General features: G+C 43.1%; 1 protein-coding gene across 1 annotated transcript in view; it reads left to right on the top strand.

Annotated features, from left to right (window-relative positions):
• The first annotated feature begins 708 nt into the window (after nucleotides 1–708).
• Nucleotides 709–15,353, top strand: part of MYOCD (myocardin) — a 63,055-nt gene continuing 48,410 nt past the window's right edge. Inside the window, exons 1-4 of the mRNA XM_053570498.1 lie at nucleotides 709–755; nucleotides 5,849–5,892; nucleotides 10,644–10,699; nucleotides 12,201–12,276. Coding sequence (XP_053426473.1) covers nucleotides 12,261–12,276 — 16 coding nt within the window. The 5' untranslated portion in view covers nucleotides 709–755; nucleotides 5,849–5,892; nucleotides 10,644–10,699; nucleotides 12,201–12,260. The remainder of the gene's footprint in view (nucleotides 756–5,848; nucleotides 5,893–10,643; nucleotides 10,700–12,200; nucleotides 12,277–15,353) is intronic.

Genomic DNA, 15,353 nt, shown 5'->3' with positions numbered 1-15,353 from the left:
CATTTACAGAATTAGGGGACCTCTGCTTTCTCTAGCTCTCTTCCCTGCATGATTTCCCCATCCACGGTTGTCTAGCCACTTTTTCATAATTCCTCTGGTCAGACAGATGAGAATTTTTTTTTAACTACTGGAGCTTTAGTTGCCACTTCATGACAGCAACCCACTTTCAAGGCAAAGTTTCTCCAAAAAGGGAAACTTACCCCTGTGTAAACCACTTCTCCATGTTTGAACTTCCATCTATAGCATGCCCAATTTTGTTTACTGTTCACAATCATAAGACAGCTGGTCAGGATTATACATCTACTAAGGGGGTAGAAATGAGATTTGAACCCAGGTAGGACTCAGAATTCCCTTTTGGTATGGAGGCTGCCACCCAAGCAGAATTTGATGATATTCATTTTGCAAATGACATAGCAGGGGAGTGTAGTGCTGTGAAAACAGCATACTTCAAAGAGGAGGCCAGTATTCTAATGAGTTTGCTGCAGACTTGCGGCAAAGCCCTGCAGCCCCCTCACCTCCTCTCTTCCTTCTTTCCCTGTGTCTACGACAGAAATTAAAACTTACTTGACAATAATCTTTAGAACTGTCCCAGAAATAAAATGAAAAGACCTATGAAAGTCTGATGAAAATAATACTATGACTATAATCCTAGTCAGCCCCACTCACAAACTAACACTTTATTTTCTAAGTTTTACAGTTACGACTTCAACAGAGAAGGACCCAGGAACAATTGGCAAACCACGGCATAATATCACGTGAGTACCTGCATCTCTTAATTACTGATATACTATCATAGGACAATGCCATTTGGGAGCTGGAAAGTGCCTCAGAGGTCATTTAGTCAAAACAATGTACTGGTCTCCCAAGACCCTCATAGACTCTGTGTGAGCAGAAATCCCAGCCCTCAGGTGCTTTCCCCCAGGTGATACTTACCCACCTGCAGGGGACTAGCTTTTAATGATGCTGCTTATGCCTAAAATTCCAATGTGATGAGTTTGTTCTCAGGGTAAATATAACTTAGAGTAGGCATCCCCACTTTTCTCCTACCTTTAAAATTGGACACAATCACTATTCTTTTCAGAAGTATTAATCACAATCAATCTTTTTCTTACATCCTCGGTTACAGTTCTGTTTGGGGTATTTAAGTACACAAGTAACAGAATGCTGCCAAGCATTTCCTTTCTAGAAGATTGAATAGCAACAGTAGTTTAACATAAATGATGTAATGTGGAATACAATATTGGCCATAATCTGGGTTGAAGAAGAAGGATTGTTACATTCTTTAGAAGACATGTTTGAAATTTTCTATCCATTCAGCAGTTAAAGCTAACTCTTGATTAAGCTACGGAAATAGGGAAAAGGGTCCCCTGGATGAATAAAGTCATAGTTCATGCTGCTCTGTTTCACACAATCTAACTTCCTTCTCAACAAAATTTAAAAATCATGATTCATGGGCGGCGCCTGTGGCTCAGTGAGCAGGGCGCCGGCCCCATATACCAAGGGTGGCGGTTTCAAACCCAGCCCCGGCCAAACTGCAACAACAACAAAAAAAATAGCTGGGCGTTGTGGCGGGCGCCTGTAGTCTCAACTACTCGGGAGGCTGAGGCAGGAGAATCGCCTAAGCCCAGAAGTTGGAGGTTGCTGTGAGCTGTGTGATGCCACGGCACTCTACCGAGGGCAATAAAGTGAAACTCTGTCTCTACAAAAAAAAAAAAAAAAAAAAAAATCATGATTCATGATGACTCTTGCAGAAATCCAAGTATCTTTATAATAACCACCATTAGACTCATGACTATTCAGGGTCTAGCATGAAAGTTTAACCTTGACAAACCATCTTACGGTTAGTGATAGTGAAGCCGTACGACTTCTAGCCTAAAAATTTTTAAGTACGGTCTGTATTTCAGAGTCAAAACAGAACTAAGAATTTTTCAGGCATCTTCTTTTGTAATTCAAAAATAACTCCTTGTTCACGGCTAAGCCCTGCTGACAGTAAGCAGTAGGTGACCTTACCGGGAATACCTTCTTAGAGGTTTGCCAAGCACAAAAGAAACAACTCATCCTGCAATTTCAAGGCTGTTTAAGCAACATTTACAACCATGTTGGGGAACCAGAGAAGCCAGTGTATGTGAGGCTTGTTTCATCTTAGCCCTTCTTTTGAGATGCTAAAGACAGAGAGAAATCCAAGGGCTACAGTTGTCAGGTCAGTTAAACACACTGTCACTCAAAGCTGATCATCTATCCCCTAGTGTTTCTTTCTCTTTAATCCTGGAAAGATAAATAGAGCAGATAGACGCTCCTAAAGTCCTCTTTCAGCCAACCCAAGTTGTTCGCAACTGATTTAAACTTCAACTCATGTGCTTAAATACTCTGAGCCTGGGTCTTGCCACTGGCATTTAGATGAGAATCAACATGTTTTTGAGGCACACAGGGTTAAATCTGGGAATCAGTAAAAATATCCAGTGAAGGTTGTAATTAGCCCTATAGTACATATATTTTTAAATAACATCTCTCATGTAAGTTATAAAAATCAAATGTTAATTTGCACAGTAGTGCCAAGTGGAGATACTTTTTGCTCCAGGATTCCCAGGATCAAATACTGTAGATATTAACAAAGTACCCACTTGACAGAAGTTTTGCATCTGTAAACCATTGCATCCTTAAGATGATTTCTAGAAAAAAAAAGTTTTGCAAATAAATGAAATGGTGTTTGTTTGTAATTCAGCAGAATGACAAAGGTTTTCCCTAATCTTTAGAAACCTCCTCTCAACCAAGCATTCCAAGGATATGGATCCTGTTGTGGAAAAATGTCGGAGCCACAGCAGGTGCATGTGGCAGGCCTTGCCTGGAGGAGACCTTTTCTAGTTAGCTCCTCTCAGAAAGCTAGCCTGGGAGGACAGTCTTCACCTGCAGATAGGCATTCAGCCCCATGAGAGACTCAACTTGCAGCCCACATGCAAGGCAGAGCAGTGTGTTTTCTCAGGCAACTAAGAGAACATATGTAAATGCAAACATTCAGGAGAAGCAAAGAAAAGTCGAGAGTCTCAGGGTCTTTTCAGTTCAGTCTGATTCAGCCAATTTTATTGTAATCCAGGGTACTGTGCCAGGTACTATAGGGATAACGATGATGAGCAAGGTGGTCCTTCAGCAAGGTTCAAGGTTTGAAGGGAAATGGTGACAAGAAACACACAGAACTGTAATTCAGTGTAAAACTCATTACATCCCACACAAGGATGCTTTTATTTCTTCATTCTATTGTTAGATTTTTTTTGAAACAGAAGGAAAGAGGAAAGGAAAGAAGAAAGGAAGAAAAGCTAATACTTCTCAACAATCACCTGATTCTATGATTCTTAAATATTTTTAACTGTTAAAGAAATCTTGTATTATGTACTATACACACACAGAGACAAACACACTGGCTGAAACAGTGCCATGAGGCCTCTGTCCCATTTACTGTTCTCTCCTTGTCCCTTCCAGAAGCCTGTTGAGATTTTTTTCTACAGTGCTGGTTCTCTTCAGAATAGAACTGGAAAATCCCTGACCTAGCCCAAGCCCCATTTATCTTTAATGTTCATGAAACCCAGGTTGAGGAAGCCTACGAGATATTTCCAATGTCCCAAAGCCAGATCTAATGTGGTCCCATTTTCTGTAATTTTGACTTATAAGAATTTACATGTATGCAAGATAAAATCTCATTCTATCTGTAACATTTGAAATAGTTGCAATCCTCCCCCAGAGTTTAAAATTTGTCATAAATTGCCTGAACTCAGGGCTGATGGCCAAGCAAATCTTTAATCATCCTTAGATTATTATCAGGTACCAGTACTATTTTTAACTGGTCAACAGAAACATCTGTCATCCTTTAGCAGACTTAGTCTTGAGTTTTACGTTAGGTTCAATATTCAGGGCTTTTCCATTGGAAAAACATAAATCCCCTCCTCTGTGGAGAAGCTGAGCCTGTGTCTCCTGACCCCTGTGTGGGCCACTTTTCTCAAATGTTCAAAAGGAATCACTTGACCTTTAAAAAAAAATATTTACTTTGCTATCATAAAGCATTTTATGACCAAAAAAAAATTGAGTTGGAATTTGGGAAATTAAAAAAGAAAAGTATGTGCGAAAATTCCAAGGTTAAACCAATGATTTTAACTGAATGGCTTTGGATTTTAATAAAATAGCTACATCATGACCACACTGAATGAAAAATCCCACTGGCTGAGTTCTATGGCAGATCTGCCTTTAGATGCACTCCACATTGATGGTTAAACTAGAAGAGTTCCCTACTGACTCTAATGAGCTGAATCAGGAGTAACTTTAGTTGACTAGTGAAACTGGCCCAATTGGGTTGAAATTGTCTTCCTTTTCTCTTCCGGGGCATGCATCCTACAGGTTCTGAGGTTGCCACTAAGTAGGAAACAGCCCAGAGCAACAAGCAACCAAGTCCTTTTTATAATACTCCTTAATTGCTTCTCTTATGTATTTACTTTGTTCTTATTTGCCTGCCCTGAGTTTAGAATTTTCCCTCTTCCAGTTCTTTGAATGAACTTAAAGCCATCATCTCTTGATGCAAAAAGGGCAAGGTTCTGAGGCAAGCACAGAATCCCTAGGAGAACTTTAAGCAGTTGGAAAAAGGTTCTCTGGCCAGGAGAATTTACAGCATCTGCTGTGAAATTCACACTTTCAAAATAGTCATGAAATCTTTTTTTTTTTTTGAGAAAGATTTTCACTTTGTCACCCTTAGTAGAGTGCCATGGCGGCATAGCTCACAGCAACCTCAAACTCTTGAATTTAAGCGATTCTCTTGCCTCAGCCTCTTGGGTAGCTGGGACTGCAGGTGCCTGCCACAATGCCCAGCTATTTTTAGAGATGGGAGTCTTGCTCTTGCTCAGGCTGGTCTCAAACCCCTGAGCTCAAGCAATCTACCCTCCTCAGCCTCCCAGAGTGCTGGGATTACAGGCATGAGCCCCTGTGCCCGGCCAGCCATGAAATCTTAATAAAATATCCTCTCAAAGTTATTACTTATGGTTTGGACTTATTGCCAAAATCCCACCTCTGAGTCTCAAAATGTAGATTTCAAATTTCCAACTTTGCCACATCAACTAGGATTCAGAGGGAACAGCTTCACTGTCACTCCCTTTCAGGCTCAAGGCTGCAAGAAGACATCAAAGTTCCCTACTTTCTCCTGGTTTTGAGATGGAGCCAACCTCCCTTAGATCTACTGACTCTTTTCACCATTTCTTGTGCACATTTTCTCTCCTACAGTTCTTTTCCCTGGGTACCACTTTCCTGGGTGAACTCTTAAATGAAATCATTTTATTCCAACCACTTCAGAAGCCTTGGTGTGGATGGATGGCTAGCTATGTGAATCACTCAAGAAAAAATATTCATCAGTCATCTGCTCTGAGAAAGGCTCTGAGGAACACACATAGAAGCGTCTGGCATGACTTCTGTCTCAAAGCGCTTACAGCCTAGAAGTGTCCCCACATTACTCCCCTTATTTGTCCCCATTAATTTTAGACAACTTCATGCCACTGCGTAAGAGCATATATCCAAGAAAACTGTAGGAAAGACTCCTTTTTCTCTCCCTCTCCCTCTGCCACTAAAGAGAGTCTATGGGGTTGAACCCAGGGGAGAGAGGGGAGAATGTTTAAGTCACAGAAGATGGGACTAGAGAAAAAAAATGGATTTTAGATTTCCCAGAGAGGCTGCTGCCTGTCCACAAGGTCTCAGGAAAAGCCACCACTGGCCAGAACGAAATGCCTGGGCAGTCTGGGTCCATGATTTGATCGATGTAAATGATTTTAAAGAAACAATGAGCTGTCTATGAATGGTGCTGCCTTTATTTTTTTTGCAGACTAATCCAAGCTACAGCAGCCACATATTTTCTGCAAAGTCTTGGTAAATCCCTGAACTCTGTTATACTACTTCTGAATAGCAAGAAGAAGGAGCGGGGCAATTCCTGCACCCACACCACATGCAGCTTCACGATAGTTCTGAGAAGTTGACTGGACAAAGTCTCTCTTCCTTTCCTCAGTGCATTCATTTGACTTGGCTTTTCCCCCACAGCACCTGCCACACTCTGTTGGCTGTCTGAGCAGTACACGGCACAAGGGGAATTAATCCATCCGCCTCTTCCCTTCTTTCTAACATCTCAAATTCAGATTCTGATAGGAGAAGGTGCCTCGGTTATCAGGTCAACCATTCTACCTTCCTTCTTTCCCCTCATCTCTCTTTTGATTTTCTAGTCCCTGTTCCTCAGAATCTAGAAAAGCAGTAATCACAGGCATACTTTGTCCCCGTACCCGTCTTCTGAGAAATTCTAAAGACCTCAGATATGTTGCATCAAGTTCTTCAAGTATGCAAACCAGGCCTTAAATATTACAAGGCTATGCGGGGAAAATGTGCTGTTTTCAGACCCCTAGGACTATCCTTGGGGTACTGATAAGCAATACATCGCCAACCTAACGAGAAAATATGATATCCAAACCATTATCATGATATGTAGCCGGTGTCCTTTTTGCTCAGAAACAATGCACTTACAATCCAATTTGTCTCCAAAATCAAGCCAAAGAGAGGGCAAGCTCAACTGAGCCACTTTGATAAGTAGGAAACTGAGACCATCAGAAGACTATCAGACTTGTTCAGATTTATATGAAAAACAGACGGTAGAGAAAGGACACAGCCCAAATAGTTCCCAAATTTTTAATCACCCAGGACTTCTTCAGTTATAGCCATCACTGCCATAGGTCTTGTGCTTGAAATAGTTTTTTCTCCCCCACAAAAGAATCCTACCTACATTAATTGTTAATCCATGTATCTTTTTAATAATGAACTAATTTTATGATGCCTAATTGTTTTTTAGTATATAACTAAGTAATGGCACAATTTTTGTTTAAATTAATTACTGGTGTATAAATTTACCAGCCATTGCTTTTTGATAAGAACAATAACTAAACCAAGTTGCTGTGATGCCGGCTGGTAGCCAAGAAAAGTTGTGGTTTCATTAGCCCACCGCGGTCTTAGGGAAGACATACCCTTCCTCTTCAGGTTTTTGATATACTAAAAATCAATCCTGGCCATACAGGCCCTTTTGAACCCCTGCATTGCAAAGAAACCTAGATCAGGACCCAGCCTCATGAAACTCCACTAATGTGGTTCTCAAACTTGCAGATTAGAATTATCTAGAAGAGTTTGTTAAAACACAGAACCCCAGGTCCTTCCTACCCCCCAGAAAGCTTGCCATTCTGTAGGTCTGGGTTGTGGCCCACAACTGGGATTTCTAAAGAGTCCTCAATTGAGGATTTGGATCCAGGGTCCCCACTTGGAGAGACACTGCACTTTGAGTCCATCTCTTGGTCCTCTCAATAGCAATGGAGCTGGGTTCTCTACAAGCCAGGTAGTGAGGGGTCCCCTTGAGAGGATTCAGGCCCTGCATGGGCCGCAGCCCTGCACCGGCCAAAGCCCTACACCAAGCACCCCACCCTGTGCTGAGGAGCTGGGCCTCTGCCCTCACTGAGGTTATGGCCTTGTGGGCTATTTTCGCTTTTGTCTTGGAATCCTGTTAGGGGCATGAGGTTAGAATGGAAAGCAGGGTCCGCAGGAGGCCTGCTCTTGTCTCAGGATCTTCTCCTAAACCCTAAGTAAGCAAATGTTTATACACACAGCTGACCCAAATTAGCCAGCGCCCTGGGGACAGAAATAGGAATAGCCCGCAACAAAACTGTGAGGCAACAAAACTGTGAGGCGAGAAGAATTCCCTTGTGAGGAGAGATTAATCTTCCTCCAGGGGGAATAAATTAGCTGTGTGGCTGACTGAATTTGCAATAGTATTTTCATTTGGAATTGCATGGACTTGTTTTGTTTTGTTTTTTCTTTTTTTAATTTAGAAATTCAAATTCCTTTTTCAATCTTAAATGTCAATGTCCTTTAAATACAAAATTTTGTCATTAGATACTCCCAGGGCTGGCTGAGCAAATGTGGTCCTTTATGTATTTTCCAAAAAGTCCACCAGGAAGTGAAGCACATCTTAGCTTTTGGGGGCTCTCAAGGGAGGTGGCTCAAACCCACAATCTCTGGAGTCACAGAACAGGCAAACCTCAACCCTAGGGCCATGGGAGGGTAGTTTTCCATGGTGGTGACCTCAAGCCAGTGCCCCACATAACACCCCCAAGCCCTGAAGAGAAAGGCGTGTGGTAAAATGCAGCTTGTGGACCGCCTTGATTTTCTTCACACGTCCCTGCTAGATGGGCATAGTTTCTCCCACCCTGTGGTAGAAGGTTCCAGAAGACCTCTGTGCTCCTGGCATCTGAGATCCAAACTGTGTGAATCATTTCTCAGAGGAGTCATTAACACCAAAAAGCGATGAACCTTAGTTCTACAAAGCTAAGATACAGGAACTGCAGAGTTCCTTACAACAATTAGTAATAAGAAGGGCTGCACCTCAGGGATGAGAGAACCAGATTAACGCCCCGAAATCCCAAGCCCAATTAAAACCAATTGTGTTTGGAATATAAGAGATAGCTCAAGACATATTCATACTGCTTCCTTTGGGGAGCTTCTTAAGGAAAAGGATATTCTTAACCACTTAATAGAGCCACACCAAAATCAATTCCTTTCCTAGATTATGTAAGTAGTTAAGCTACTCCAATATATAACACCTAACTGAACGATTGCAGGGAATAGGACTGGGGGGGGGGTGCATACCCCCTATTGGTACAGATCATACATATTCACAAGGGCCCACTAGACTTCACGCACACTTCCACTTCGCAGAATCTGGTTGCCTGGGGGAAATGGGAGCTGCCTTTCAAAACGCTGTCATTATTAATTCCACCTGTGATCAAATGTAGGGCAAGGTGGCCCTCCTCTTTAGGATTGGAGGGCAGACCCAAATCAAAGAAAATACATGAGCAACACAGCAGAGGTATGTGTTTATTTCTCAAAATCACTGCGTAGAGAGAAAGAGGATGGGGAGAGAAGGGACCATCAACAATGACTGGTTTTGCAGAGAATCCCATTTTAAGAGTGGAAAGCAGCAATCAAAGAGAAATTGGAAAATCTGTATCCAGATCCGTGGGAAATGACAAGCAAACTTAATTCCTGTAAGAAGGGAACCTCTTGCTCTCTGGTCCAAGCAAGCAGAAGGGTACATGCCATTTATCTCTGGGACAAGGCAGCCATCTGGGACTATTCTGTCTGTTCCTTTGGCCAGCATTGCTAATGTTGGGTGAGGCAGGGAGTCAGAGCGAGCGTGTCTTACTAACATCCCAAGCTGTATCCTGAGTGGAGGATAATATGGTCAACCACCACCATGCACTCTGGTAGCCACCAAGACCACAGCCATGTCTGCTTGACATCCAGCAAGCCCTGCTGGAAACAGTGTTCAGAGTTAGCATGATATTAAGGGCTGAATCAGGCACACACATGTGGGTGTTCACGGACACATACACATCCTGATCTGGCTAGAAACCTAATTTTTGTGCTGGCCAAGATTTAGAAGAATACTTTATTGCCTGCAGCTTAAGGTAGGCGTCTGTTAGAGCAGCCATTGACCCACAGGAACTGTATTAAAGAGCTGCAGCATTAGGAAGGTTGAGAACCACTGTGTTAGAGTAATATTAGAACTCTGGATCATGTGATTTATTAACTTGTCTAGACTTACAAGTCATGGGAGAAAAAAGAATAATGCAATTCTGTAACCACTGATCCACCTCATCACTTACTATGAAAAGTGATTATGTGTGGTTCCTGATTGAAATTGTTCCAGGGGACCAAGAAAATTAGTGCAAAATGTAGAATTTGGCAGAATCATGTTCTTCTTCCTTGCTCAAAGGAGTTCCCCAAATCACTGGGAGAGGTGGCGGTGAAACAGTGATGAGTGGAGGTTGGCATTTGGTCCACGTTGCTCTGGGCTGCTGTGTGTTATATATGATTGACCCATGCCTGTGTCCACTGGCTGTTCACTTGAAAGGCATTAGGGCTGTCAGAGGACCCCCACTCCTAGCTCTAACTGTGTGACCCTGGGCAAGTCAATCCACTTCTATGGACCTTAGTTTCCCCATTCTGTTCAAGGTTGGAGTTAGACGACTTCCCTGTCTCCAAGGTTCCTTCCAGCCCTCAAAGTCTGATTCTCTGCTTCTCACTCAACACCCTTGGTTGCATGTTCCTAACCTACCAGCCACATACTCTATCCAAAGTATGGTCCCTTCCTCCAATAAGCCACAGCTCCACCCCCACCCCCAACCCCATACACAGATTGCAACCATCCACCCAGATGTGGGCACTCAAGAGCAAAGCAAAGTCAAAGAGGGTGTTAGCTGCCCCAGTCTATTCTTGCCCCAAAACAATAGTGTTCCTCCTGTGCCCTCTGCTTCCTCGGGAACTTGGAATGCCTTGCCTCCACCACTTTCTTCCTCTTGCAAATTCTGCCTCTGCTGCTCCCTCTGAAGCCTCAGTTCTACCTTCCTCTGTCTCCTATGGCTTCTAGGCCGCTGGTGTCCTCCAGGCCTGTCCTCTTTGATTGCTTGTGGCCTGATAAAGGCGATCACCTCTGTACTGTGCCAAGCTCCGCAAGCATCCAAGCACAGCCTGCAACACGGGGCGACACCCCTAACCCAGCCTCTGCTCATGTCTTTGTCTTTCTGTTTCAGCACTGAAAAGTCCAACCGAATTCCATGAGCAAAGAAAAAATTTGGATAGTGACAAGGTAATTTTTTCAAACTACCTTTCCTGAACATACACCCTGAGTGCTAAACTTTGGCTGAGCATGTAAAATTTTTGCAGCAAACGCGAAAAATGTGCCAATGCCCTACCCCCACATAATAGGGAATCTTACTCCTGTTAACCAAAACCTGTAGAGATAAGATCTACTGTCTTTAAAACTGCTATTTTCTTAACTTTTAAAAAGATGTCCCAAATCTTTCTGATGTTGGGAGAAATCACAGCAACTAGAGGTCAAAAGACCTTAAGAAGGGAAGTTAAGGTGGCTTGTAAGCTGCATTGTGTTTTATTACAATCCTTTCTTAGTACCCTGTTTTCCCGAAAATAAGACAGTGTCTTATTTTAAGGTGTGGTCCCAAAGATGCGCTAGGTCTTATTTTCAGGGGACGTCTTATCTTTCCTGTAAGAAGGTCTTATTTTTGGGAAAACAGGGTAGCAATTGGATTTGTTTAAATCTAATTCATTAGCAAGGCAGGGTTTGTGGGTAGAGAACTTATTTACAGCTAGTTAATGGCAAAAGGAATTATGCTTAATTTCCTCTTTTTTTTTTTTAATATTTGAGGGAGGGATTTTGCATTTACTCTGCACCTTCATACCAAATCCTAGCAACCTGAATTTATCAATAATAGAAGTACTGTTTAGCAAACATGAGCGCTGTTAGTGAGAAAAGAAGGCAGAGAGAACGTCTTTCTGCTGGGATTTCTTTGCCTAAGAGTTCTAGCCTTGTAACACGGCTGAGGGCAGAGAGGAAGAACAGGGATCTATAGCTTTTCCAAGGAGGGCAGGAGGGGGTATATGATTCCTGCTATCTGGAAATCAACAAAGAACAGCAGCAGACTGTTTTTTATTTGATCTAGAGTGATCCCAGATCCCTCTCAAAGGCACAATAAGAGATCCATTATAGTGAGACTGAAACCCAGAGTTAGACACCGTGAAGCTGGAGTCCTGTCTTGGCTCTCCCACAGCTCCCCCATCAGGAAGATGATGAGATTGCAAATGATCTATCTCTGAATGCCCTTCCAACTCTTGGTGGTCTGAAACTGCAGGCAGATTTACATTTTCACATGTCTGAAAAGAGCAATCAGGCAAATAACTGGAAAGAAGCAGATGTTGCCGTGTTAGAGTAGACGGGTTCAGGCAGTGTTTCATCTGACCTCGGTTAATTTTGTGACCATTTTAAGTGGCAGTGAACTAGGATAGGTTATGGTACAAGCAGCTTAGTATCACTGACTGTCACATCAATGTATTTTACTAACATGTGCCTTTCTGCCTGGCCCTGGAAGGCCTTTAAGTTTGTAGCCCTGATGTGTACCCCAAATTTTTACCTTTTCATCTTATTTTCTCACATGAAAATTATGAGAAGTGCCTTTCTCAATATTTCTTATCAAAATGTGAGAGACCAGGGGGGTACTTGCATGTCCCATTTGAGAGAAATTGTGTTTTTCTAAAAAGGTAAAACTAGGTGATTCTTTGTTTCGGTTTTACAGACTGAAAATTCCCTGAAGCACAGAGCCCGAAACAGGTCTGACCGTGCAGACTTGGTTAATATGCACATACTCCAAGGTAAGTCTGCACAAAATCATCACTCAATCACCAGGAGATGCCTGGAGAATGGGGGCCATTTGTCCAGTGCTCGTGTCTCTGAGCAGCTGCTAAGCCTTCTCAAAATTTCCCCCACCGTCACTTAATGGTGGTTTCAAGCAGTCTTCTAAGCATAGACATCAACTTGGAAAGCCATGTAATGCTTAAGAAGGCTTGAGACTGGCTTCCAGTCTCAGCTGTGCCCTCTCCTAAGTCTAAGGCCTGGGACAATCACATAACTTCTCAGAGCACATAGGAAATTCCCAACACATGTTGCCAATTGCCAATTATTATTAATGTGAATCATCACTCCCTTTTAAATGGGATCAGCGGTCCATGGCTGCATGCACACCCACTAGGGAACTGTCTGACTGGGTGTTGCTGATGCCTTTATGCTCTGGTCTGCACGGGATGAAATCTGAGAAAACTGGTGCTGGGCAATGAAGGCTCAGTTTCACCCCAGGGTGCTGCCTCTTTGCTGGAGAGTGTGACATGAGGCAGACACCAAAGTGGCCCCATATTCGGATGTGTGGATGAGGAGGAGGGGCTCCCATTCCTGCCCCATGAGTTGCCTCTGCTGGGATGAAGCCCCTCCCCCAGGTCCATTGGTGTCAACCAAGAAAAGTCCAACCCTTAATTTGACAGTTTAGGGTCTTTAGTCATTGAACACACTGTTTGGAGTGTCTGCTAGGAGTTGGCTTTTCTGCCAGACCATGTGGATAACAGGGAAAAATTAGGCACAGGTCTCTGCCCTCATCGGATTCTCATAGTATAACAAAGGACATGAGAATCACACAATCCAGTGGGAAAAGGGAGCAAATGCATGGTGTTGGGGTGCGCTGGGGAGGATCAGAGAATCAGAATGCGGGGCAAGGAAATGGGCTGGGCAGTGCAGGCTGAGGCAGGTGGAGGAAGACACAGGGTGCTACAGTGAGAGAGAGCAGCGTATCTTAGGCCTGGTGCTGCTCCCCTGCCATGTGGCTTTCCTTGCAGAGTGTACACTAGCTCTGCATAGCGCAAAACGCCCGGAGATACCACGGAAAATTTTGAATCTTGTTTCTTTGACCAGCATCATTTATGACTTTATTCTGGCTTTTGAAGGCTGACCCTTTTCCAACCCAGGAACAGGTGAGATGTTTTCGGACAGAGACAACATGTTTTCAGTTCTCTGTCTGAAGAGAAAAGAGGGAAGAGAGAAAGAGGCCAATGTGGGACTCAAGGGAAGTGCTGTGTGGGACGGGAGACTTGGGCCTGAGAAGGCAGCCAGAGACTGCCGAGTGTCTTGGGAATAAAGACTCTCAAGGTGGCAAAATTCTCACCTTCTCTCTGCAGTGGTGTCTTCGAGAGCCTAGAAGCAACTGCTGTGTCAGCACGAAATCACAGCTGCACAAATAATTCAAGAAATGCCATTTCAAATGAGATACAGACTTTTCAATGATCAAGTTAGCAAATAAAAATAAATACTGTGTGTGGCAAGGGCGTTCTCATGCACTGCTGGTGGGAGTGCAGCCGGGTCAGCAGCCCTGGAGGGCAGTTTGGCAAAACGTATCAGACTCCTTAAACACATGCCCGCCCTTTAGCCTGGTCACATAACTTTAGTATTTTATGTGAAGAAAATAATCGGACATAGATTTCTGTTACAATGATGTTTATTATGAAAATTACTTTAGGTGGTGAAATGTTGAAAATGGTAAACTGCCCAACAAGAGGGGGTTGGCTGAATAAAATTCAGTTCATCCCTGTGATTTGTTACCAGAGTTCCTACAAACAGAGCTCTCGGAGAATAATGAGCTAATGAGAAAAGGCTTACCAGATAGCATTTAGCGAAAAGAGCAGTAAACGAAACTATATTTACAGCTCAATTCTGGGAAGGAAAAAACATACCCATAAACATATACCGTAGTTACAGTCAGATTCTGGGAAGTACAAACAGAGACCCGACAACACACATAAGATACTAAAACACCATGATCGCATTAATGTACACAGCTATGATTTAATAATAAAATAAAATAAAACATAAAAAAAATACTAAAACAGATACCCAAGTATTCAAAATATTTGGTTCTAAATGGGGAGGTCCTGAGGCTTCCCTTTTTGTTTTGGCATACTCTTTTAGCATTTTTCACATTTAAGACAATGAGTACATAGTGATGTTATAACCCCAAAAGTGTAAGAAATGTTATTTCTTACATCATTACAGTCTTGAATTAAAATATCAAGATGTGAACCTCAGTAGCCCCTGGCTCAGCTGCACATCTCTGGTGGCCCTCATGGGATCCCCTTTTCTCCCCCAAAGAAATTAAAAATTAGCCCCCTGGAGCACCAAAGCTCTGCTAGATACAAAATCACCCTGTTACCACCCAACCCAGTTCATTGCCACTGCTCAAATGGAAACCAAAACACTAAAATAGCAAGAGTTACAGCATAGGAAGAGTTTAATATTGCAGGGTGCCATGTGAGAAAATGAAAGGAATTTTTCAAATCTGTCTCCCTGAGAATTTGGGGGCCAGGGTTTTTAAAAATAGTCAGGTGGGCAAAAGACTAGACAATCGAGTCTGCTGATTGGCTAGGGAGGAACTCATAGGGTCAGGAAGCAGAAATTATTTTCTCGCGCAGAGTCAATTCCCAGGTCACAAGACCAATTAAGTTAGTTCCTTGGTATGGGTCATTGGTCTGGTTTGGTAATTTGGTCCACTGGAAGGTAGGGCCTGGAAAATATCTCAAAGACCAGGCTTAGGTTTTACGAAGGTGATGTTATTCATGGAAGCAATGAAGAAAGCTAAGAATTGAGCTCGGCGCCTATAGCTCAGTGGTTAGGGTGCCAGCCACATCCACCGGAGCTGGTGGGTTCAAACCCAGCCTGGGCCTGCCAAACAACAATGACAACTACAACCAAAAAATAGCCGGGTGTTGTGGCCAGCACCTGTAGTCCCAGCTACTTGGGAGGCTGAGGCAAGAGAATCGCTTAAGCCCAAGAGTTGGAGGTTGCTGTGAGCTGTGATGCCACAGTACTCTACTGAGGGTGACATAGTGAGGCTCTGTCTCAAAAAAAAAAG

The sequence above is a fragment of the Nycticebus coucang genome, chromosome 18 (genome assembly GCF_027406575.1).
Source record: "Nycticebus coucang isolate mNycCou1 chromosome 18, mNycCou1.pri, whole genome shotgun sequence".
Lineage (NCBI taxonomy): Eukaryota > Metazoa > Chordata > Mammalia > Primates > Lorisidae > Nycticebus > Nycticebus coucang.
Note: the sequence above shows the minus strand (reverse complement) of the source record. Positions and strands in the feature narration are given on the sequence as shown.